The sequence below is a fragment of the Eschrichtius robustus genome, chromosome 2 (genome assembly GCF_028021215.1).
Source record: "Eschrichtius robustus isolate mEscRob2 chromosome 2, mEscRob2.pri, whole genome shotgun sequence".
NCBI lineage: Eukaryota > Metazoa > Chordata > Mammalia > Artiodactyla > Eschrichtiidae > Eschrichtius > Eschrichtius robustus.
Genome location: NC_090825.1, coordinates 4110518 through 4133265, shown reverse-complemented (window position 1 = coordinate 4133265; position 22748 = coordinate 4110518). Strand labels below are relative to the sequence as shown.

At 51.2% G+C, this 22748-nt stretch overlaps 1 protein-coding gene across 1 annotated transcript in view; it reads right to left on the bottom strand.

Moving 5' to 3' along the window:
• Positions 1-4917: 4917 nt before the first annotated feature.
• Positions 4918-22748, bottom strand: part of ADAMTS16 (ADAM metallopeptidase with thrombospondin type 1 motif 16) — a 148302-nt gene continuing 130471 nt past the window's right edge. The window contains exons 17-21 of the mRNA XM_068531855.1: positions 18393-18594; positions 18092-18286; positions 15161-15385; positions 5871-6018; positions 4918-5117 (exon numbers count right to left, since the gene is read on the bottom strand). Coding sequence (XP_068387956.1) covers positions 5002-5117; positions 5871-6018; positions 15161-15385; positions 18092-18286; positions 18393-18594 — 886 coding nt within the window. The 3' untranslated portion in view covers positions 4918-5001. The remainder of the gene's footprint in view (positions 5118-5870; positions 6019-15160; positions 15386-18091; positions 18287-18392; positions 18595-22748) is intronic.

Below are 22748 nucleotides of genomic sequence, written 5' to 3'. Positions count from 1 at the left end.
TAATTTGAAAAGATACACACACCCCAATGTTCATAGCAGCACTGTTTACAACAGCCAAGGCATGGAAGCAACCTAAATGCCCACTGACAGATGAATGGATAAAGAAGATGTGGTCTATATATGTGTGTATATATATGTGTGTGTGTATATATATATATATATATATATATACACAATGGAATACTACTCCGCCATACAGAAAGAATGAAGTAATGCCATTTGCAGCAACATGAATGGGCCTAGAGATTATCATACTAAGTTAAGTAATTCAGACAAAGACAAATATCCTATGATATCACTTATATGTAGAATTAAAAAAAAAAATGATACAAATGAACTTATTTACAAAACAGAAAATAGACTCACAGACATAGAAAACAAGTTTATGGTTACCAAAGGGGAAGGGGGGGAGGGATAAATTAGGAGTTTGGGATTAACAGATACACACTACTATATATAAAATAGATAATCGGCAAGGACCTACTGTACAGCACAGGGAACTATACTCAATACCTTGTAATACCCTATAAGGGAAAAGAATCTAAAAAAGAATATGTAGATGGTTATATATCTATAGATAGTTATATATCTATAGATAGTTTTATATACATATATAACTGAATCACTTTGCTGTATACCTGAAACTAACACAACAGTGTAAATCAACTATATTTCAATAAATTTTTTTAAAAAAAGGAATGGCAAACTTAGTATGTGGAAAATGCAGGATGACTATTTTTAAATTTTGAACTGTAATTTTGATGATGAAATCAGTGATACTCTTTTAGCAGAAAAAATGTGCCTGAGGTAGGCAAGAGGGCCTCAAGCTGGAACTGAGTCCCTTTCAGGATGACAGGAACCGGCCCACTCACACAGGGCCCCGGCTTCTAGCAACCACACAATGGCATCTGAATCACATATGAAAACACAGCCTCCTTTATATTTGGCCTTTAATTTCAGTCTCTTGCTATCATACTGTCTTGCAAAGGATTTTGCAAAACTTTGCCCAGTGAGGCCCTTTATCTTTCATCTTCCTCCAGCACAGAGCCGAGGGCAGATCAGGCAGCTTCGTTCTGCAGCCGCCTCTTGTCATTCTTTTCTCCCTACGTGAAGGGTCTGGGTGGCAGCCTGCTCCTCTGGTCTGTCACTCCCCTCCCAATGGGGGCCAGTCTCCCCCTCCTCTGCTCCTCCCTGCCCTTGTAATGCAGCGCTTTGGGGCCGGACGTTATTTTCCTGGTGAAACAAGTCCTTGAAGACGGGACCAGGTCTGGCCACTCTGCACCCTTCCCAGAGCCAGGCCAGTGAAACGGGATTCGGACCATCTCCCACATGGTGGGCCCACGGGCTCACTGAGGTGGTGCAGGGCTGGCCTTGCCCCACCAGCAGCAGGTGCTATTGCAAGCCAGGGAGGTGCAGATGGGGTGTGGGGCTGGCCGCATGAGGAGCTGCACTGGGGGCAGCTGGCAGGTGGGAGGGCAGGTGTCCATTGTAATCCCAGGCGCAGCTGCAGGTTTTCCGGGTCCCCAGTTAGGGCTGGCTTAATCCAATCCAAGGGGGATTGGTGTGATGGTTAATTCTACATATCAACTAGGCTGGGCTCTGAGGTCCACTTGCTTGGTCAAACACCAGAGTAGCGCTGCTGTGAAGGTGTATTTTAGATGTGATTAACATTTTAAAAATTAAAAAAAAATTTTTATTGAAGTTTAGTTGATTTACGATGTTATGTTAGTTTCTGGTGTACAGCAAAGTGATTCCATACATATATATGTATGTGTGTATATATATATATATATATATATATATATATATATATATACACGCATACACATATACATATGTACATATTCTTTTGCAGATTCTCTTCCACTATATTGATAGTTTATTACATGATATTGAATACTGTTCCCTGTGCTATACAGTAGGACCTTGTCATTTACCTATTTTATATATAGTAGTGTGTATCTGCTAATCCCACACTCATAATTTATCCCGCCCACCCCACTATCCCTTTTGGTGACCATAAGTTTGCTTTCTATGTCTGTGAATCTGTTTCTGTTTTGTAAATAAGTTCATTTGTATAATTTTTTAGGTTCCATATATAAGCGATATCATATGATGTTTGTCTTTCTCTGTCTGGCTCACTTCACCTAGTATGATAATCTCTAGGTCCATCCATGTTGCTGCAAATGGCAATATTTCATTCTTCTTTATGGCTGAGTAATAGTCCATTGTATATATGTGCCACATCTTCTTTATCCATTCATGTGTTTTTTCTTTAAAGTATTTTTAAAAATTAATTAATTAATTAATTTTGGGCTGTGTTGGGTCTTCACTGCTGCGCACGGGCTTTTCTCTAGTTGCAGTGAGCGGGGGCTGTTCTTCGTTGTGGCACGGGGGCTTCTCATTGCGGTGGCTTCTCCTGTTGTGGAACACGGGCTCTAGAGCGCAGGCTCAGTAGCTGTGGCGCACGGGCTTACTTGCTCCGAGGCATGTGGGATCTTCCTGGACCAGGGCTTGAACCCATGTCCCCAGCATTGGCAGTCGGATTCTTAACCACTGCGCCACCAGGGAAGTCCCTATCCATTGGTCTGTTGATGGACATTTAGGTTGCTTCCATGTCTTGGCTGTTGTGAATAGTGCTGCTATGAACACTGGGGTGCATGTATAGACGTGATTAACATTTCACATTTAAATCAGTGGACTTTGCGTAAAGCCGATCATCCACCACAGTGGGGTGGGTCTCATCCAATCAGTTGAAGGTCCCAAGAGCAAAGACTGATGTTTCCCTGAGAAGAAGGAATTCGGCCTCAAGACTGTAACATAGAAACCCTGCCTGAGGGATCAGCTCGCTGGTGGGGAGCTTCGGAACCTTGGGCCGACACGAGGTAAAGAGAGCCAGGAGGGCACTGTGCCCGCTGCTCTGAGAAGGGTCTGAGGCTCGGCGTGGGCGCCCTCTGGCCTGACTCTGTCTCGGGGCCGGGAGGGGCCTCTGTGCCCCGGTCCCACGTTCACCCACAGACTCTGCTGGGACGGCCACGCCGATGGATAAGATCCAGCCAGCGGGATCTGAGTTCCCAGACCAGGGATCGAAATCAAACCCATGGCAGTGAAAGCACCAAGTTTTAACCACTGGATAACCAGGAATTCTGAGATTCATTTTCAATGCGAAGTCAGTAAATGGTGGTTCCATTCTCTACTACAGGAGAAAAAAGCAGGGTATCACGGTGATGGTGGCCTCATGGAGTGAGTTTGGGAGTGTTCCTTCCTCTGCAATTTTTGGGAAGAGTTTGAGAAGGATGGATGTTGGCTCTTCTCTGAATGTTGATGGAATTCACCTGTGAAGCCATCTTGTCCTGGACTTTTGTTTACTGGAGGATTTTTGATCACAGTTTCAATTTCAAAAAAAAAAAGAGAAACCCTGCCTGAGTTTCCAGCCTGCCGCTCTGCAGAACCTCTGCAGGCTCAAGGCTGCAGCACCAACTCTTACCCGAACTTCTGGACTGCTGCCTGGTGTACAGGTTTTGGACTTGCCAGCTCCCACAATCGTGTGAGTCAATCCCTTACAACACCCTCCCCCTATATAAATATATTGTGCCTGTGTCTCTAGAGAATGCTGACTAATACAGCAGGGATAACAGGGTCAGGGGTCACCTTTCAATTAATCGTGTCATCTCTAGAGAGGCTGCACCTGCCCTGCGCAGGTTGCAGGTGAAGCCGTAGAAAACCTGGTCCCTGGGCGGGATGACCCCGCAGCAGTGCCCCCCTGCACAGGCTGCCACCCTCACCAACCGTCTTCCCTGAAGCCTCCTCATTCGGGGGCACTTTCTCCTCAGACTGATTTCAGCACTTTCTACCAGGTTCTGGAGCCCCATTTCTCCCTCTTTGAGGCCAATTTCCCGGTCTCTGTGCCAGCCCTCGCATCTCAGAGCAGACCTCATGAAGACTCACGAGCAGTTCAGAAGCACGCCACACAATATAAAATTTATTATAAAACTTCAGCAAATATAAATATCCAGGTGCCATTTGGAATGGAGATCGCACCGCAAGAAAGGATTAAAAGCCACACGGATACTGACGGGAGGATGTCAGAGGCCCGCCGCACAGCTTTTCACCAGGAAATAGGCCTTCCTTCTGAATGGGTGTTACAAAAACAACCAAAATTTACGGAAGCATTTTTTCTGAAAACCCCGCAAAATACAGAAACGAAACACAGGGCTCCAAGGTCATCGCTTGACGTCTGCCCAAGTGGACCCACCACCAGTCCTCAGTAGGACGGTGGGGATCCGGTGTAACTGGTAAGTCTCTAATTCAGATACAGCCTGTAATTCTGTCACTTGAAATAGAAAAGCAGTAAGAAATGGGTTTAAATAGGAAGACTCACTTGTAAATAACTGAGAAAGATAAAACGTAAAATAAGAAGATTCTCTCCTCCAGCACACGAGTCTGAAAGGGACAGAAGCACCATGGCAGGGATCTCGTTTCCCCGTTTCCAGAGGAGAGGTCCCCGATCAGGATGGAGACCAGCTCCCCTGCCCAGGCCCTGGGTCCCTGTGCAGAGAAACTGCTCTTGGGGTAGGATGGGCCTGGGGACGCAGCCCAAAGCTGATCCCGCTGTCCGAAGGGACCTCCAGGTGGGAGCTGGGCCGGCATCCTTAGAGGCAGGCGTTCCGTACTTCTCCCTCATTTCCTGGCCTGCCTTCCTTGACAAAACTCTGCAGTTCTAGGTGAGCACGTGCCCTGCTGCGCAGTGAGCCATGCGGCCTGACTCCAGATCCCCACCTCCCCGAGAGCGTGTCCATGTGCCTGGGGATGTGCTCACACGCACGAGTCACACACACGCTCACGCGCTCACACACACACACACACAGGCATGCACGGAATCGTATATAAGAGCCCCGGATGGTTTTTCTTCTCCCAGCTTCCATCTTCCTCAGACACACCCCGGTGTAGACCACGCAGCTCGCTGGTGCTGGACACAGGTACCTCCTGCGCCCTGTCGGCTCACAGGTTGGACGCGGAGCACATCTTGCAGCACTGCTGGCCGTAGAAGTGATGGCTGCACATCCCGTGCTGGGGCACCAGCGTGCACCAGTGGAAGCGGTCCTCGCAGAAGGCGTCTGAAAGTGAGTGGTCCCCAGTTAGTCACCGTGCCAGCACCCCGTGCCTGCTGCCACTGGCAATAACTCCAGCACATCAAGGTAAACCTGTCATTGCCCTGAAGCTGCTGAAGGAGGGCAGCTCTTCAGGTCAAATGGGCCGTGTGGGTTGTGCTGTTTTCACAAGACCTTTCTTGGAAGCTTCCTGCAAAGTTGAAATTTTCTGCTTTTTGTGCTAAACCCATCCACGTAACCACTCATCCACCCAAGGCGATGGGGCTTCTGTGGAACTGCCGAGTCCCTGACTGAGCCAGACCACTCATTCTCCTCCAGCCCCATTTTCTCTTCCAGAAACCTCGACAGATACACAGGGCATGGTCCCCGCAAATACCTGAGGCACCGAGGGCGTGTGCACAGGGATGGCGTTTAGAGCGCATCCAAGGAATAATCTGGGTTCTCCTTTACCTCGGGGGGAAAAGGCTGCTCTACTTAAAATCGGCTTCTCTGAATATAAGGAGCAGCAGTGAAACAGAAGCGATCTGATTTCCCAACCGTCTGAGTCATTTCTGGGGAGGTGTGAGAAGCAAGGGGTCTGCTTTGCGGGCTACGTCATGGGAAAGCTGGGGGAGGAGATGGAGAGAGAACCGGGGAGCCGACACGAGCCCCGCGACCTAGTGGGCACCCCGCACCTGCTCAGCCCTCTTAGGAAACACTCCGGAAACGGGACGGCCCCCCCGAAACGCCAAGGTCAAGCCGAGGGGCTCCGACACTCACCTTTCTTCTGTGCGATGGGGCAGAAGCGGGTGTTGCAGGCCTGGGAGGCCGCGGGCTTCTGGTGCGCGGAGCAGCCTGCGGCCGGCCGGCGCCCCGCCAGGCACTGCACGGACCTCGTCTGCATGCCGCCTCCACAGCTGGCCGTGCACTGCGAGAAGCACAGGCAACAGTCGCCCAGGGCCACCAGGTCCTTTGGCCAGCAGCTCTCGAAAGCTCCCCGCCCCCCGCCCCCAGGCTCCTCACGGTGGTCTGCCTCAACCACTGTGGGTCGCTGAGCAGATTCTGGATTTTTCCCAGGTATGGACACTGGGGAGAAGTGCCCAGAAGTCTGAATGTCTTTGAGTCATCAAGGGTCTGATGGACACCAAAAAGTGGCACGCATCTGGGGACACAGGCTATGGGTCTTTCATGAAATGCCATCACCAAGCCAGCCTTTCTGGTGCCCCTGACCTGGAAAAGCTTGACAAGCCAACTCCCCAGGAGTGGACACTCAGCCCCTTCAGACCCCAAGCGCAGGGACTCTGCATGTCTGGAGGTTCCCCGGGCTCCTTTGCATGCTCCCGGGAACTTTGTTTCCCGACGCCGAGGCCCCCGCCCTCTAAGGCGCAGAGCACAGCGGAGCCAGAGTAGGAAGGAGAGCTGGGTCAGACCATCCCTCACCAGCGGGCTGGGCGCACACCCCACAGACCACAGCAGCGGGTCAGTCTGAGATCCACTGGCGGCAATAAACCAGGAGGGACGTGGGTGATCAGAGAGATGGAGGAGCCCAAACTCGTAGCAGTGAATATGCCCAGAAAGAAGGCGACTCGAGGTCTAAACGGAAGCATGTGAATTGTGCTCAGACAAGGCTGTGAGTTCAAGACCGTTAAGAATGTAAGCAATTAAAGGAGCACCTGCAAAAAGTCGGGGTCAGAGAACGTTTTGGATATCCTGGTACCCGGGGGGTAAGCTAAATTGTTGCTTTAAAACACGAGGATAAAGCCGTGCAGATTTAGGGACACACATGACTCAGGCTGCTGCCAGAATGTACGGGTCCGTGTGCCAGGACCCCATTGGAGCAGCCCTGGGTCTGGTCTTCCACAGCCGAAACAGCCCGCAGCCAGACGCTGGCCTGCAGCCGGATGTTCAGGACCCGATGCAAACAGAGCCTGGAGAAGTGGCTTTGACATCCCCTGGGATAGAGACTCGGCGATGGAGTAAGTAAAACGTCTCTACCTGCCCCTCGGGGGGGAGAAAAGTTGGAAACAGAGAGTCCTGAAAACTCATAAGCTGAAGGAATTGTTCCTTCTTCTTTTTTTCTCTTTGGGGAAAGGATGGCTGGGCCCCTGGAGAGAAAATCCAGGGCTTTAGCTGATAAGCATGTGGGTTTGGAACATTCTGTGAGGCTTACCCCTTCTCTTCAAAACCAATTTCAGCGAAAGTCGTCAATAGTTCAGTTTCAGTATACGACTATGGCAGCCAGGAAAACAGCAAGGCTGTGGGCAGACTCATGTCTGATTCCTGAGTCATGAGGCTCATCCGCGATAGAGCCAGACGTTTCCCACTGCCTATAACATCTTTCTGAACATTCCGGCAGAACCGCAATTCTGGCCTTGGCGCTTTGCACTCTGGTTCCAGGCCCTTGCTCAGCTCCCATCGTGGCCTGAGAACTTACAGGGCTGCACTGTCACAGGGTTCCTAGGGTCTCGTCGGTCACATCTTCCTCCGTAGGCGTTGAATGTCCCTGCCTTGTGTGTTGAGTTTCTTTCATCAACAGCCGCAGAGGCAGAATTCCACTCTTGTTAAAGATGTTATGCCTCAGTTAGAAATCAAGAGATCTGGCCAGCGTTTTGCATCACTTAAACAGCACCGAGTGGTTTGATTCTTTTTTTGTCATTGGTTAATTTATTCACAAAGAGGAATCATTCTCCTCCTCTTACCAGGCACTGTTCTAGGCTCCAGACACTAGTGGTGAACACAAGCAGCTTGCCCTTCCTCGGGGCACTTTCCAAAGCCGCTACTCAAAGCTCGGTTTCTGGACAAGCAGCCCTGGCAACAGCTGGGACCCTGTCAACATCCCTGTCCCCCACCTCCGGACGCTGCCTCAGAATCTGCACAACCCCCAGATGATCCACAAGAACACCCAGTGTGAGAAGCACCGGTCTAGAGAGATTTTACACTCCCCGTGAGAGACATATGTTTAGGCAAAAAGCCTCCAAGTAGCTCAAATTTTGTGTTTCTTCATGTAAACAGAAAGAACTAAGATGTTTGGCTGCAGATTTTGAAAATCCTTCGCACTGATAAAACCAGAGATAGGGCAGGAGAGGGAAGAAAAAGAAGGAATCTGAAAAAGTTTATTCACTTTTTTTTTTTTCCCCAGGAAGGAAAAGCTGTGCAAGTGGTTCAGCTATATCATAAACATAATGGCCTCAAACTCAGCATGGGGTTTAGAAATCACATTCCAGATTTTCCACTGGATTTGCAGATGGGCTGATCCTAGGAATCTCTGTGCAGACTCCTGGGATGGAGACCAAGGGGCTGGGGCTGCAGGAGGAGCGGGAGGCCAGCAGGTGTGGAGGGCAAGTTGTATGACGCAACACTGCTGGGAAAGGAATACTCAGTGGAAAGAGAGACTGGAACTCAGGTCTGAAGTCAAAGTCTAGGTCTTCTTCCTCAGCTTCACGGGGTTTAGCCTGAGCATCTCAGGCCATGTCCTACTGATGGCAGGACAGAGGCGGCTGCCGTGCCGTGCGCTGACGGTGTCCTGCATCTGCTCCCTGACCTGCAGAGTGACAGCTGCTGTCGCCCTCCGTCCAGACCCCCTGCTGCTGGAGACGCCCTCCGCGCCAGTGGCTCTCCAGCTCGAATGCGTGTCCGAATGAACCACAGGACTCAGCCAAGCAGAATGCTGGGGCCCAGGCCCAAAGCTCGAGCGCCAGCAGGTCTGGGCTGGGCCCGGGAACCTGCATGTGTAGCCACGCGGCTACGGGTCGGGACACACCCGGAGAACTGCCGTTCAGTGAGTGACCGGAACGACACCGGCAAGAGCACCTTCCTCTTCTATTTTCAGAACTGACTTCAGTCACATTCAATCTAACAAAACTAGCACGTCAAGCTGGCCCGCGGCTTGACTGCAAACAGTTAAATGAGACGTTCCCCCGCGTGGCCCTGGCGCTCGCTGTCATCTTCAGTCCGTGGACTCTCCCCACCGCACCCTGCTCACTTCTGCTCGCCTTCCAGGGCCTCGGTGTGAATGTCCCCGAGCCAGAAAATGCGGATGACTCCCACTCGGTGGGTGGGCGGGTGGTTCTGGGTCTGTTTGCTGAGGGGTGAGGGGGCCCCTCCAGACTCCGGGGCGTGTGGCTTCAGGGTGCCGAGCAGGGACACCACCACTGAAGAGCCGGGTGTGGGCTGCTCACCCCACTCCTGGGGCCCCGCGGCCTTAAGCCCCTCCTGTCGCCTCTGGCCCTTCACCCCCACCTGCTGCTGCCGGTAACAGGGCCTGAGACCAGGGCTCCGTCCAAGAACCAAGGAACCAGATGGAGAAAGGCGTCGAGGCAGGATTCCGTGGGACGGCCCCCTGAGGTCTAGCAAGGAGGGTCTTCTTGTCATTCTAGAACTAAACGGCCTTCTGGAGGGTGACACACGCCCGTCCTCACCTGGACCCCATGCAGACAAGCACACTCTGCTTTGAAAGTGCCCGTGCAGGTTGGCCAGTCCCGCCCCCTTCCAGGGAGTCTCAGGGCAGACATCCACTCAGACAGACTCTACGGACATTGAAACGCTGAAAGACCTCTCCTTGCCGGATGTCCTCTGTGTGCCCTGTTGCCTCAGCGATCCCCGTGTTCCTAGGAGGATTGGCCACCCCTGTACAAGAGGCACTGCATAACCTCTGACTGGAGGAATGGGGGAATTGATGATTACTCTTAGTCATTATCAAAAAAACCCCAAAGATGCATTTTTAAATAATAACATTTGCCTCCGGGTTTGTTTTAAATTAGAGCCACTACTCTTGTTTATGTTATTGGTCTTCATGGAAAAATGCTAGTGGAAGGCGATGTCTGAGAGCTCTAAGTCCTGATTGATGTTCTACATGGTCTTAGTCTAAGGTAAATGTCCACCTGTCACATTCACAGGAACCTGTAAAACCATGGGGCTTCTTCCAGGGCAAAGTTCATCTCTCAAATGCAAGCAACAGTGAGTAAACAAATGCATGTTAACTGCAGAGAGCCAGACGTCTCACACCTTCATCTTCCTTCTGTGAAGTCTCTACAGGGGCGGGAGGGGGGCAGTTTCTTCCCTTATTTATCACCTTCATGGATCTCTCCAAGTCTGGAGCTTCAGCCACCATAACTTCTCCCAGAGACCAAATGTCTACTCAGTCAGGATGGGACAACACACACAATTTCTGCTCTAAACATAGATGGGGCTGTGCATTTTTGTACGAATTCAATTGGTCACAGGCAGACTCCCTCCAGCTCAGGCGACCTTATCGATCAATGTCAACAAAACGGTTCCTGTTTTCCTGTGCACCCTCATAATTAGAAGAGGATGAGAGCAAATTATTAGAGCTGGATGAATGAATCAAGGGTGCAGGGCAGCCCTCTGTGATGGACTGACCACACTCATCCAGACCAAGCCTGCTGAAGTCTCCACATGTTCTGTGTGTGCCCGTGTGTGTTCATGTGTATGCCCATATGTGTGAGTCTGTGCATGTGTGTGTGTGTTTGATACATTGTTGCAGTCATAGTTGCCAAGATGGAAAACCCTATCGATGACGTCTGGGACATGGCTCTTTGCCCCTGAGAGCCCAAGGGTCTCCACATCAACTTATGCACAGTCCTGGTGAGGAACCCTGGAACAAGACAGGGCCCCGGCACTCCAGCACTGAGAACACACCCAGTCTCTGTCATGTAGAGTCAGACACAGTCCAGCAGGTGTTCGTACTTAAGCCTTTCCAAGACCAGCGGTATGATCCACTGGATGCTAAGCCCAAACGACCCAAATGAATGAAGTCCGTCCTGCCAGGCGATGCACTACTAACCAAAATGATAAGCCAGGCCATTGAGACCAACAGAAACTCTCCTGATCAGACAACAGAACCCGCCATCTTCCTGCTGTTACAGGAATAACCTGTCTGGGGGCAAAGCTGAGCCAGGCACTGGCCATGCATTTCTGTCCCACAATTTCCCACGATTGAAGGGCGCAGAGCCTTGGGTACAAGAGCTCACGGCAAACATCGCCTTTGAGTTATGACTCCCAAAAGTTATGGACTCGGAATGTAATAGATAAGTCACACTGGATAAGATCTTCAAGCAGCTTATGATAAAAATGACTTATTAGACAGACAGATTGAATATTTCAGGCTGGTGAAAACTATGCAAGATGTATTTTTAGGTTTTAGGTTTTGGCTTAAATTAAAAAAGGATAAGCCTTGTTTTTCTTTTTCTAAATTTGCCTGAAGTCTCTGAATTGAGCAGAGTGGGGTGAATACTGGCCTGATTCACTCTCAGTAGCCTCAGTCTCCCCACGGACAGAGGGACCACGGTCTTGGGAACCACCTGTACTTGTCTCTGACTCACATTCTCAAAAAGACAGAGAAAGCGAAGCATCTGCCTCAGAAACAACTCGACTCAGCTTCTTAGCTCATCCAGCCCTTCACCTTGCTGGAAAGCCTGTGCACTCAGAGGAAAATTGAAGGGAAAAGTGTGTAGCTAGTCATACTTTTGACCTACTTAAAACAGCAAATGCTTGAAAAGGATATGGTTCAAATGCCCCCTGGTCCAATATTCTAAATTAAACAAATTCTAATTTAAATACCATTTGGGGAGGAGTTCATATATTTGTAAATGAAAAAGCAACATCAAGTTTGAAGATAAGAGGAACCAAAAGCAAAGCAAGAACACAGCTAGAGGGCAGTGCATACAGTGGGTGGAAGGTCTTTCTGTCTCTTCCTCTCCGAGGACTGAGGGATGGTTTCCTTCTGCAGAGCTCAGAGTTTGGGATCAGGGATATGGCAGAGGAACCAGAGGGACGGCAATGGCCGGGCTGGGATGTTGCGATTTCTAAAGAAGATTATTGATTACCAGCCAATCCTGGGCTCCCATACACAGCAGAGCTCCAACAGAATGAATTGGGGTTTCATTTGGGGGGATTTTGAACTGGTTTTATTCTAGTAAAATTTTAGCTAATACTGAAAAAAATTCCGTGATGGATTAAGTTGGTTCCAATATATATTTCTGTTTGTTTCCTTTGGGCTTAGATAAAAATAATAATTCTGTGTGATTTTTGCTCTGTCAAACTTGTTCATTTCAGGTTTGCATTCAGGGTTGGCTTTATGTCAGAAGACTGTTCGATAGAATTGTTGGTGGCCGGCACACATGAGGGAGGGCGGGTGCCATGCTGGGGGACCCCGGTCTGTGGGGAATCAGGAGAGCTGAGAGTGAAAGAGCCCACCGCCCGTCACCTCTTGGCCATTCCTGGATCAGGGGACTGTGGGTCACAGAGCCTTGAGGTCTCCCCTCTGAGACTCATGTTCCTCCTGCTGGAGAAGCCCCTGTGCTGGCGGACACCATGGTATTGTCGGATTCAGCTGCTGTAGCGCACATGCCCACTGTCCTCAGACTCCAAGCTGGGCGAAGAGGAATGTGAAGGCACTTAAGACACAGCCCTTGCTGCTGGGAGTCACCCTTGGCGGGGGGAGTCAGGAGGAAACGTGATGGGACAAGGACACAACTGAAACTGAGCAGCACCCTGTCGGGCCTTCCTGGGGACAGACACCCCTGGTGTCCCCCACCTCTTGTTTGTAGAAAAGCTTTAACCTCCTAGGCCTTCCCCAAGTTCCAGAAATTAAAATTTAATGAGAAGTTAAAAAATGCAGAAACAAAGGAAGCAAGACAAAATATTAATAGTTTAGCCATAAGACAAAGTCAAGGACCTTTGGTTCCTCCTCAAGGGCTACAGATAACATCCTGAGCCGTGTCCTTGTGTTGTTTTGCAGACACTGAAACCCCACCAGGTGGAGAAAGTTAACTGCATGCTGACCACCAACCAGCACATAGAGCCCATACCGGCTGGGGCCAGAAAATCGGCAACTGAGATTCCTGAAATACCACCCTGTTACCTCACCATCAACCAATCAGAGAACTGTGAACAAGCTGATCATGTACCCCACAACCCTCTCCCTCAGTCTTTAAAAACCCTTTCCTGAAAGCTGTCAGGGAGTTTGGGTCTTTTCGAGCTTGTTCTCCTTGCTTGGTGCCTGCAGTAAACACTGTACTTTCCTTCACCACAAAATGGTGTCAGTAGATTGGCTTTGCTGTGCATTGGGCAAGCAGACCCAGGTTAGGTTCGGTAACACCAATAACCACCGTGTTAGAGGCTCAGGGCTGCTGGAACAAATGACCACAAGCTGGGGGGCTTGAAACAGCAGAAACAACTCTCTCAGTTCAGGAGGCCAGAAGTATAAAATCAAGACATTGGCAGAAGGAGCAAGTTCCATCTCTTCTGGAGGTCCTAAGGGGGGATCTGCTCATCCTTTTCCAGAGTCCGGCGGCTGCCAGCAATCCTGGGTATTCTTGGGCCCGTAGCTGCATCAGTGTGACCTCTGCCTCTATCGTCACATGGCCTTTCCCCCGTGTGTCCTATAAGGACATCGGTCATTGGGTTAGCATTCGGCTGAATCCAGAATGACCTCATCTTAGCTAATTAAACCTGCAAACTTCCTATTTCTGAATAAGATTGCACTTTGAGGTCCCGGGTGGACGTGAGTTTTGGGCACACTGTTCACGGCAAGACGCAGGACATGCCCAGGAGGCAGGGTGTGGTGTCCCTTCTGAGAGGAGCCACGCGCAGCGGCCGTCATGGTGCGCGGGCCTCAGGAAAGGGATTTTGCATCAGGAGGGACTGAAGATGGGTCCCAGAGGCCAGGAAATACGTGAGGAGACTCAGGTGGAGGGAGAGCTGGTCAAAGTCAGGCACCACTGGTCCCGTCTGGCTAAGCACTGTGGTTGCACCAGTCACGCCTCCTGCTCGGCCCCTGGCTGGCACTGATTTCCACACAGGACACTGACATCCTTTCCAGGACAGGTGGTGCAGACGAGCGTGCCTTGCCTGGGGTGTGGTCTGCCCCGCTGGCAGATCCATAACAGTAATTGTTCAGTCCTTAGTAAAACTTACCCAGATCAACACTGGTTACACACTTCTGTGGAGCTGGGGACCCAGCAGCCTGCTTCTTTAGGAGCTGGTCTGGCCACGTCCCCGCTGCTTCCTCTGGGAGCTTTCCTCCCTCATCCCATCAGGTACACAGACTTGGGGAGATCCTCAGTGACCAGAAACACACGTGCTCCAGCCTGCCCGCCAGCCACATGGGCTGGGTGTGCTTGTCTCAAATGCGGTCCCGGGTAAGCAGGAGGAGGCATGTGGTTGGTGAGACAGAATGGTCTTTGGTTTTTAAAGATGATGCCACTACACATGGTCTTTCAACAGGGCATGGAATATCAATGACAGTGACAACAAAACCCCAGACACGTGTGAGCTTTGACTGCGCTGTTGGGGGGTAGTTCTCTAAATAAGGACCAGAAGCAGCTGCCCTGAGTCACTCTTTTTTTTTTTTTTAATTTATTTATTTAAAAATTTTTTTGGCTGCGTTGGGTCTTTGTTGCTGCGCGCGGGCTTTCTCTAGTTGCGGCGAGTGGGGGCTACTCTTCGTTGTGGTGCACGGGCTTCTCCTTGCGGTGGCTTCTCTTGTTGCAGAGCATGGGCTCTAGGCGTGCGGGCTTCAGTAGTTGCGGCTCGTGGGTTCAGTAGCTGTGGCTCTCGGGCTCTAGAGTGCAGGCTTAGTAGTTGTGGCGCACGGGCTTATTTGCTCTGTGGCATGTGGGATCTTCCCAGGCCAGGGCTCGAACCCGTGTCCCCTGCATTGGCAGGTGGATTCTTAACCACTGCGCCACCAGGGAAGCCCCCCTGAATCACTCATTGAATTTGTTTTTCGTTTAGAATTCCACATTCAGCAAACATTCTGTGAATACTCAGTATGGGCTCGGTGCCCTGGTAGGCACTGGGGACTGTATACATAAAATGTACATGTATGTATGTATGTATATACCCACCTACCAGTGTGTATGTAGGATACACAGTAAAACACTTAGCAGGACACTTGCCACAAAGCGATCTCTCGGTAAATACCGGTCGGGATGGTTGTTTTGTGACTGTATCTGCTTTCGAGCAGCTCACATTCAGCAGGAACCTCTCCACCCAGGCCAGCCACCAACACTGAGCAGGGGCTCTGCCCGTCCTCCCTTCACCCCTACCTGAGACCAGGGCGAGGCAAACCAGCCGGCCTGTGGGGAGCCTGCAGCCGCGAACAGGGGCTGCTTAGGGCAGGGAAATGGGGCGCAGATGCGTTCCAGCTCCAGGTGGGGCTGCGGTAGGTGCAAGCACTTCTTCGAGGCCAGCTCGCGGTACTTCCCAGAACTGTACTTCTCAGCACATTTGAAGAATCTTTGCTGTGTTCCTCTTTCACAGGTAACAGAGCACTGAAAAGAAAAGACAACGAAGGATGCGAGTGAGAGGTATTTCTCCGGTGGCAGCTGTCTCTTCTACAAAATCGTTGAGTCAAGAAGCCTCCTGATTATATCAGCTTGACCGTTTACCTAAGTGTAAATGGTCAGGTGGAATATATGGGACCTTGGCATGTTAGAAAGGTGTTACAGTATCTGCCATAAAAAGGAAGAGCTTGCGGTCACAGTGGTCTAGTACTGGGGGCATGAGTTGGGGCAGGGCAATCAGAAACCGTGAAGAGAGCAATTCTGGAGCTACTGCTTCACTGGGAAATTAAAATGTTGGGCTGTAACTGATACCAGAATGCACTGAAATTTAATAGCTCCACGTGTAGCTCCATGGATTCACACCACCCAACTGCAGCGAGATGCTGGCCCCTAAGGCAGGGGCAGGCAGGGGAAACCCAGGGCTCACAATCACCCTCAGAAAGCCGAGTGCTGCGCTGAAGAGAGCGAGCACAGACAGCAAACCTATTCGGTCCCACGGTGATGTGCTCTGAGCCTGAGCTGTCACTGCAGCCGGACCCTCTGGCATGGGCCGTGGGACACTGGGCAAATCTGTGGCCAGGCGGAGGCTGCAGCCACCTGTCACAGAGGGATGACACAGAAGACCAAAAGGCCAGCTCGGAGGTCATGGGGAAGGTCCCAGTGGCTGGCATTGCTGCCTTGGGCTGACATGTCCACAGGTCACATAAGCGGAGGAGCCCAGGTGCCCGGGTTCTGGCCTCACACTCATGCTCAGATCTGGCTTACAGGTGTGCTCAGTGTGTCCTGATGCCAGGAAGGAGCTGGAGGACTCCTCCCAGGGCTTTGCTGGGGCCATGCCTAAGAGAGAAGTTCTGGGGGGTGTGTGTGTGTGTGTGTGTGTGTGTGTGTGTGTGTGTTTGTGTGTGCACCCGCATGTGTTATACATTCAGTGCAAGGGCTTCCCAGGGCGACACCTCCCAGACACTATGCAGCCCAAGTTGCTTCCTTCCTAACGACTCAGCCTCTGGGGATACGCACAGAAACCAAAGTCTTCTAACGACAGCGCGATTCAGTCCTAGAGACGCTGATGTTCCCGGGTCCCAGGCGAGAGAGGGCCAGGAATTCTACCTTAGCAGCAGCAGGCTTTATCCAAGAGCGACGCTGTTTTCAGTTTTCAGTGGCATATGGAATGTTGTCTCACCAGGGTTAAATGCCCTGCTCGGCACACCATCCCTTTATTGATTCATTCCTCCCTCCTGAACAGGTTGCCATTGGAGGTGTGGGTAGGGGGCTGCGGCCCTGAGTCTGCCCCTGAGGGCGCGGGATCCGGGAGCTGGGGCCTTTCTTTTCATGTCTGCTATGGAAAGGCAGCCCCGCAGCTGGGATTACAGGCGAGCTCCCGAGGGTGGTGGCGGCTCCTGTTCTCTGGGTTGCTGGCTTTCTGATGTCCTCTGTGCTTTACTGACTCCCGTGCCTCCGAGTGATGCACACCTCGATGAAGGAGCCTCTCACAGGCCACTCAGGCAGCCCCTGGGCTCGCTGAGCCAGGGGAGGGGCTGGCATGGCCTCCCGACGTCCCCTCCCGGGCACGGGGGTGGGCAGCTCTGTCTGCTCCCCACAGGGTGTCCGGCCCCCACTTGGGCCAAAGCGAGTCACAAAACCTTTAACACTCCAAACTCGCGTTTCCAAATGCTGGTCTCAGAGAAGCAGGGCTGGGACAGCCCCCCGACAGTGCAAATGAGGGGCTTCCCAGCCTTCAGCAGCACAAGGCATCGAGCAAACCCAGCCCAAGCAGTCTCTTCCCCAAACATGAAGCCTGCCTATGCACGCTCCTCTCAGGCAACGGGTCCTCTGTCTCCTGAGGTCACCCACCTGCTCTACTACCTAAGCATGGCCTGGGAAGCGGCTGCAGCTGCTCTGGGGTGCAGTGGGTGCCCCACCCCATGGTCAGCGCAAGGGACACCCTTCCCCTCACACCTGCACCCGTTCACCACTCAGTCTCTGCTCAACACGAGGGAGTGATGACCGCGTGGATGACCTGGGTGAGGTACTCCAGGGATGTGATGAGAAAGTCGAAGGACACGCCAAGGAGTGGGTGCCAGGAGGGAGGACTGAATACCGGGGGGTGGGCAGGGACCAGAGACTCGGGGGAAGAAGAAGCAGAGGAGAAGTGGAAGCAGGGACACCAGACGAGAGGCAGCTCCAAGGCAGGAGCTGGTCGACCCAGTTTCATCTGGACCTGGTGCACCCACCTGGGACCTGGAGCACCTACCTGGACCAGTGCACCCACCTGGGACCAGTGCACCTACCTGGGATCAGTGCACCCAACTGAGGCCAGTGCACCCACCTGGCACCAGGCACACCTACCTGGACCAGTGCACCCACCTGGCACCAGGCACACCTACCTGGACCAGTGCACCCACCTGGGACCCGGCACACCTACCTGGAATCAGGTGCACCCACCTGGGATCAGTGAACCCAACTGGGGCCAGTGCATCTACCTGGGACCAAATGCACCTACCTGGGGCCAGTGCACGTACCTGGAACTAATACACCTGCCTGGAACTAGTGCACCTGCCTGCGACCAGGTACACCCACCTGGGACCCGGCACACCTACCTGGAATCAGGTGCACCTATCTGGGGCTAGTGCACCTACCTGGAATCAGGTGCACCTACCTGGGATCAGTGCACCCACCTGGGACCCGTGCACCTACCTGGGACCAGGCGGACACAAGCCACTGCAGCTTCTTTTGCTTGTGGCAGCGCCTGAGCAGACAGGCCTCGTGAGTCCTGGGCTTGGGCTCCGAGGTGCAGACAGCATCGGGCAGCAGCTGCGCCCTGGCTGAGGGGTTGGTGCTCTTACAGGCCACGGACCTCTTCCTCCACCCCTTCCCGCAGGTTCGAGAGCACTGCACGGGAAGAGCGCGTCAGCTCCCGCAAGGCCCGGTAAGACTCCAGCCCCACGTTGACTAGGAGGGGCCCCGCTGCCCCCCTACGCCGGCCCTGCCCCGTTACCTCCGCCCAGGGTCCGGTGCTCCACGCGGGTGGGCAGCTCTGAAGCTGGCAGGCCTGTCGGCTGGAGGGCACGGGCTGCGGACACAGGCTGGCGGAGACCCGCTCCGATTTGTAGTGTGCCCGCCGCGTGCACTGGACGGGCCGGCTCTGGGTGCCTCCACTGCACGTCCGGCTGCAGGCGCTCCAGTTCCCCATGGACCACCTGGGGGGCAGAGAGACCCACAGTGAGGGGCAGTGCCGGCTCTCCACAGCGGAGGGCCGCGTCTGCGCGGGCATTGACCTGCATCATTTCCCACCTACTGTCTGTAGGTGCACAGTTATTTTCAGTCGCCGGGCAGTCTCCCTGGGCCCCTGCCCCTTCTAACTTCCCCGATTAGCATTCCTGATGGTCATGCTTCCCCTCCCTTGGCTATCAGGTTCACGTGTACCTGGAAATAACTCCCCTCAACAGTGTGTCTGTTCCCTTTTTTCTAAAGAAATTTTTTTCTTTAGAAAACTTTTTTCTAAAGAAAATTTCAAACTTGTACAAAAATAAAGGCCTTCCGTGTCCACTCAGCTCCAAAGATGATCAGTTTATGCCCCCATCCCTATAGCATTTTGAAGCAAATTCTAGACATATTAATATTTCAATTCACATCTCTAAAAGATAAGGAGTCTTAGATTTTTCAACCTAACCACAATACCGTTGTGACATCTAAAAATTTTAACGATAATCTCTTAATGTCATTAAATACTCAGCATTCCATTCCCAAGTATGTCGTCAATGTCAAAATTTCATCCGCTTGTCAGAGTCAGAATCCAAATAAAGCTCATATTTTGCAATTGGTTGATGTGTCTTTCTTCTCTTTTAGTCTGTAGGTTCTTCTGTAATCTCATTTTTCTATTCCATTTATCTGTTACAGAAAGATTGCACACCTTACTGCGTCTTCATTTTTTTTTTTTTTGCTGATTTCAGGACTTTGCAAGTTATATCTCTGTGGTATCACTTAGTATGCTCCTCTGTACTTCCTGTAATTTAGGTGGATCTAAAGTCTTTGTCAGATGTGGGTTTTTTGTTTGTTTGTTTGTTTTGTGTGATTACTTCAAAAGTGATGACTTCCAGCAGGAGGCCTATAACGTCTGCTCGTCTTTCTTTCAATTTGTTAGCAGTTTCTGATGCTTGAGGATGTTTCTCGAAGCAGCCCTGTTCCTCTCTCTTCTGACTGTAAAAGCATTCTTTGCCGATAGGCATGTCAGCAGGTGATGGACGTGGGGAGGTCGGGTCCAGCTCAGCCCCGTGGCATCACTGTTTGCTCTCAGATAAGCCTGCGTGTGTCCCCAAAGCTTTGCACAAGTCCACCCACAGGAGGGCTGAGGGAACAGCCAGGGTGGGGCCCATCTGGGGCGGGAGAGCCGGGAGGTGAAATGTGGTCCCGTAAGGAGTAGCCATTTGGATGGAGGCCCTTGGATCCTGGGGAGACGGCCATTTGGACTCTAAGAGGACTTGATTTCCACTCATATTTGTCTCCCTGTTCAGGGCGTGTAAGCAAAAATTGAAAATTCTACAGAAAACTCGGGGCCCATGGGGCTCCGCGTCGGTGGTTGTTGGAACTCATCCCCAAGGGGAAAGGAGAAGCCGTGATCTCCTTCCCTCAGAAAGAGCAGCGCGACCCCTGCAGGAGGAGCAGGGTCCGGCGATGCATCCAGCTGTCAGCGTGATGGGGCATCGAGGGACAGCAGGGTCCGGGAAGCTGTCAGGAGGCTCTGCCTCGGCCGAGTCTATGAGGAGGGCTCAAGGGTCCCGAGCAGAAAAACTTGTCTCCTGTTCCACAGCGTTTCTGAGTGTGAACTGATAGAACAAGATTTCCTCTTGAATCTGGAGGGAAGACAGGATTTGTGAAGATGCCCGGTTCTCCTTTGTCTTGGTGGCCTCCATCCTCTCCCCACACGGGGTGCCCTGACAGTCACACTTGGGTTGAGGATGCAAAGCAGTGTCCAGAAAGCCTGGCCGAGAGCTCGCTAGGGGCCTCTCAGAGGTGCTGCACCAACAGAAGAGATTCTGTGAGGACAGAGCGTGTGCACCGGGTTACGTGGGGAGAAACACAACAAGGGAGGAGGAAAGTACTCACCACCCCTCCTCCCGGGGACGACAATTCCTCATTAGATCCTCCCCTTTGATTCTGGTGCTTTCTCTCTGTGTGTGTGTGTGTGTGTGTGTGTGTGTGTGTGTAAATATATGTTATTTTTTTAACATGATTGAGGGAAGTACGAGCAACTTTTAAATTCAGCATTTTTACAACTCAATGTCTAAAACAAACATTTTTCTTACCCTGCAAAGCCTCCATGAACATATTTTCAGAGTCTGTAATATTCTGCAGTACCAGACTGAGTATATGAATACGTAAATAAAGGCATAAAGGACCAGGGGATCCACAGACACCTGAAATCCTACAAGTTCTAGGTGGGCCATGCCTCCAAGATTGCTGCGCAAACCACCAGCACGTTTCCTCAAGTTCTCAGAGGGGTCTGTGACCCAAATCATTTTAGAGCCAGTTTTTGGACTGCTGTGAAAGTTCCCCTGGATGGGAAGTGGAAATGATCTGCGCCCCCCCCTCCCCGCCCCAATGCCTGGGCTCTCAGCAGCCCTGCAGTATCACCTGGTGCCTTTAGCCTGAGGTGTACCATGATATTTTTACTTATTTTTGTTTGTAGAAGGCTTGAACTATTTTATACCAAGTGTTTCTCATGAACAGACTCTATTATATTTCTAAGAAAATTATTAAAAAAAGAACGCAAAGTTTTACTCATATAATAATAAACTATGTCAGGTTTGTAGGAACTGTTCCCTATCAACCGTGGAAATGCTTCCATTTTTCAATGTCAACAAGATTAGCATTCTTTAATATCACGTTAAACCACGGAAATTATGCCTACTCCTTATGAAACATGGGCTTTGGCCTCCTGGCTGTGATGATTCTGCATTTGGAGCTTCTCCATTGCTTTTCTGTTGTTTTTATGTTTCCTCCCACTTCTTAAGTTTGCTCTCTCAACCCCGCAGCCTCATAAACTGTAATTAGTGTGCAAAGGCGTCTTGGCTGCTCCAAGGCTTTTCACACCCCTGCGTTAAGTCCTCTATCTCCACCATCTTAAGCTGTTCCAACTGGGTTGGTCCACTCTCTGCCCTTCTCTTCTGCACATCATTAAGAAGTGGTCCTGAAGAAAGATCGTTCACACAGCATCTGGAAATGCCAAGTGTCTGCTTTGTTTCACAGGCAGAGCTCTGGGGAAATGTCTTGATTTCAGCTCATGAGAGAGTCGAAATCCACGCAAGCTTCTGTGCTGACGTCTGAGGGTTCCGTGAGCAGAACAAGGTGTGTTGGGTAGCTAACCAGTGGCCATACCTGTCCTGCTTTGTTCTGGTCTTTCAAGTTCGCCATCTGGAACAAAGCAGGTGGCTGGTATAACCCAAATCAGTCAGGTTTCCCCGGCAGGATCTGGAGGACTCAGCTACCCGGCCACCACGGTACTTGCCCTGGCTGAGGGCTCCCCTGGGGCTCACCTTTACAGCTCTCAGTGCTGCCAGGAGAGGTGCTGGAATTTATGGTTGTCACTCAACAGTTTGGGCAGAATTTCCTGGCACCATCTGTTCCATATTCAACATCCCTAATTGTCAACAGTCATTATTTGTTTCTCAGAAAATGACTTTCACCTCCCCATAAAAAAAAAAATAATAATGTTTTGGTTTTGGTTATTTAATGTTTCCTTTGAAAATGCAAATTCCCAACAAGGGTATTTGGTTTAGTGAAATACGTTGTCATGAAGCACCCCCCACCCCCAGGCAGGCACGGTGCTGTAACTGCCACCCAGGCTCAGAGGCCACCCTCGGTGGGGACCAGAGCCTGAGGCTCACAGCCCAGCATCACCCACGGCCAGCCCAGGGCTGTCACGGATTCAGCATTAGGAACTGTTCCCTTCATTTTAGAATTCGGTTTCAGTTTCTTTTTCTGTTCTCTTCAAAGTTTCAAGACGAAGCACTAAGCCAATTCCATTTTCAGGAATAACTCCTGATCTTCTGCAGAGTGGTCTTTCATTAACTCAATAAACACAAGGAGTCATGACGGGGCAGAACCCGGGTCACAGCCTGAACCTAGAGAAGGCCATGTTCACAGCTGGATTCAGTTCCAGGGAGGTGCGAGCTGGACAGGGCGAAGGACAACATTCAAACACAGCTCCGATTACCAGGTGTCTCCCACATCAGTCAGTCATGACCTTCACACGCTACTGTATCCAGCACAACCTTCAAGTAGGCTGTACTTAATCAAATCGCCCACTTTTACTTTCCAACATGATCTTTAAAATCCTCTGTGACTATAAACA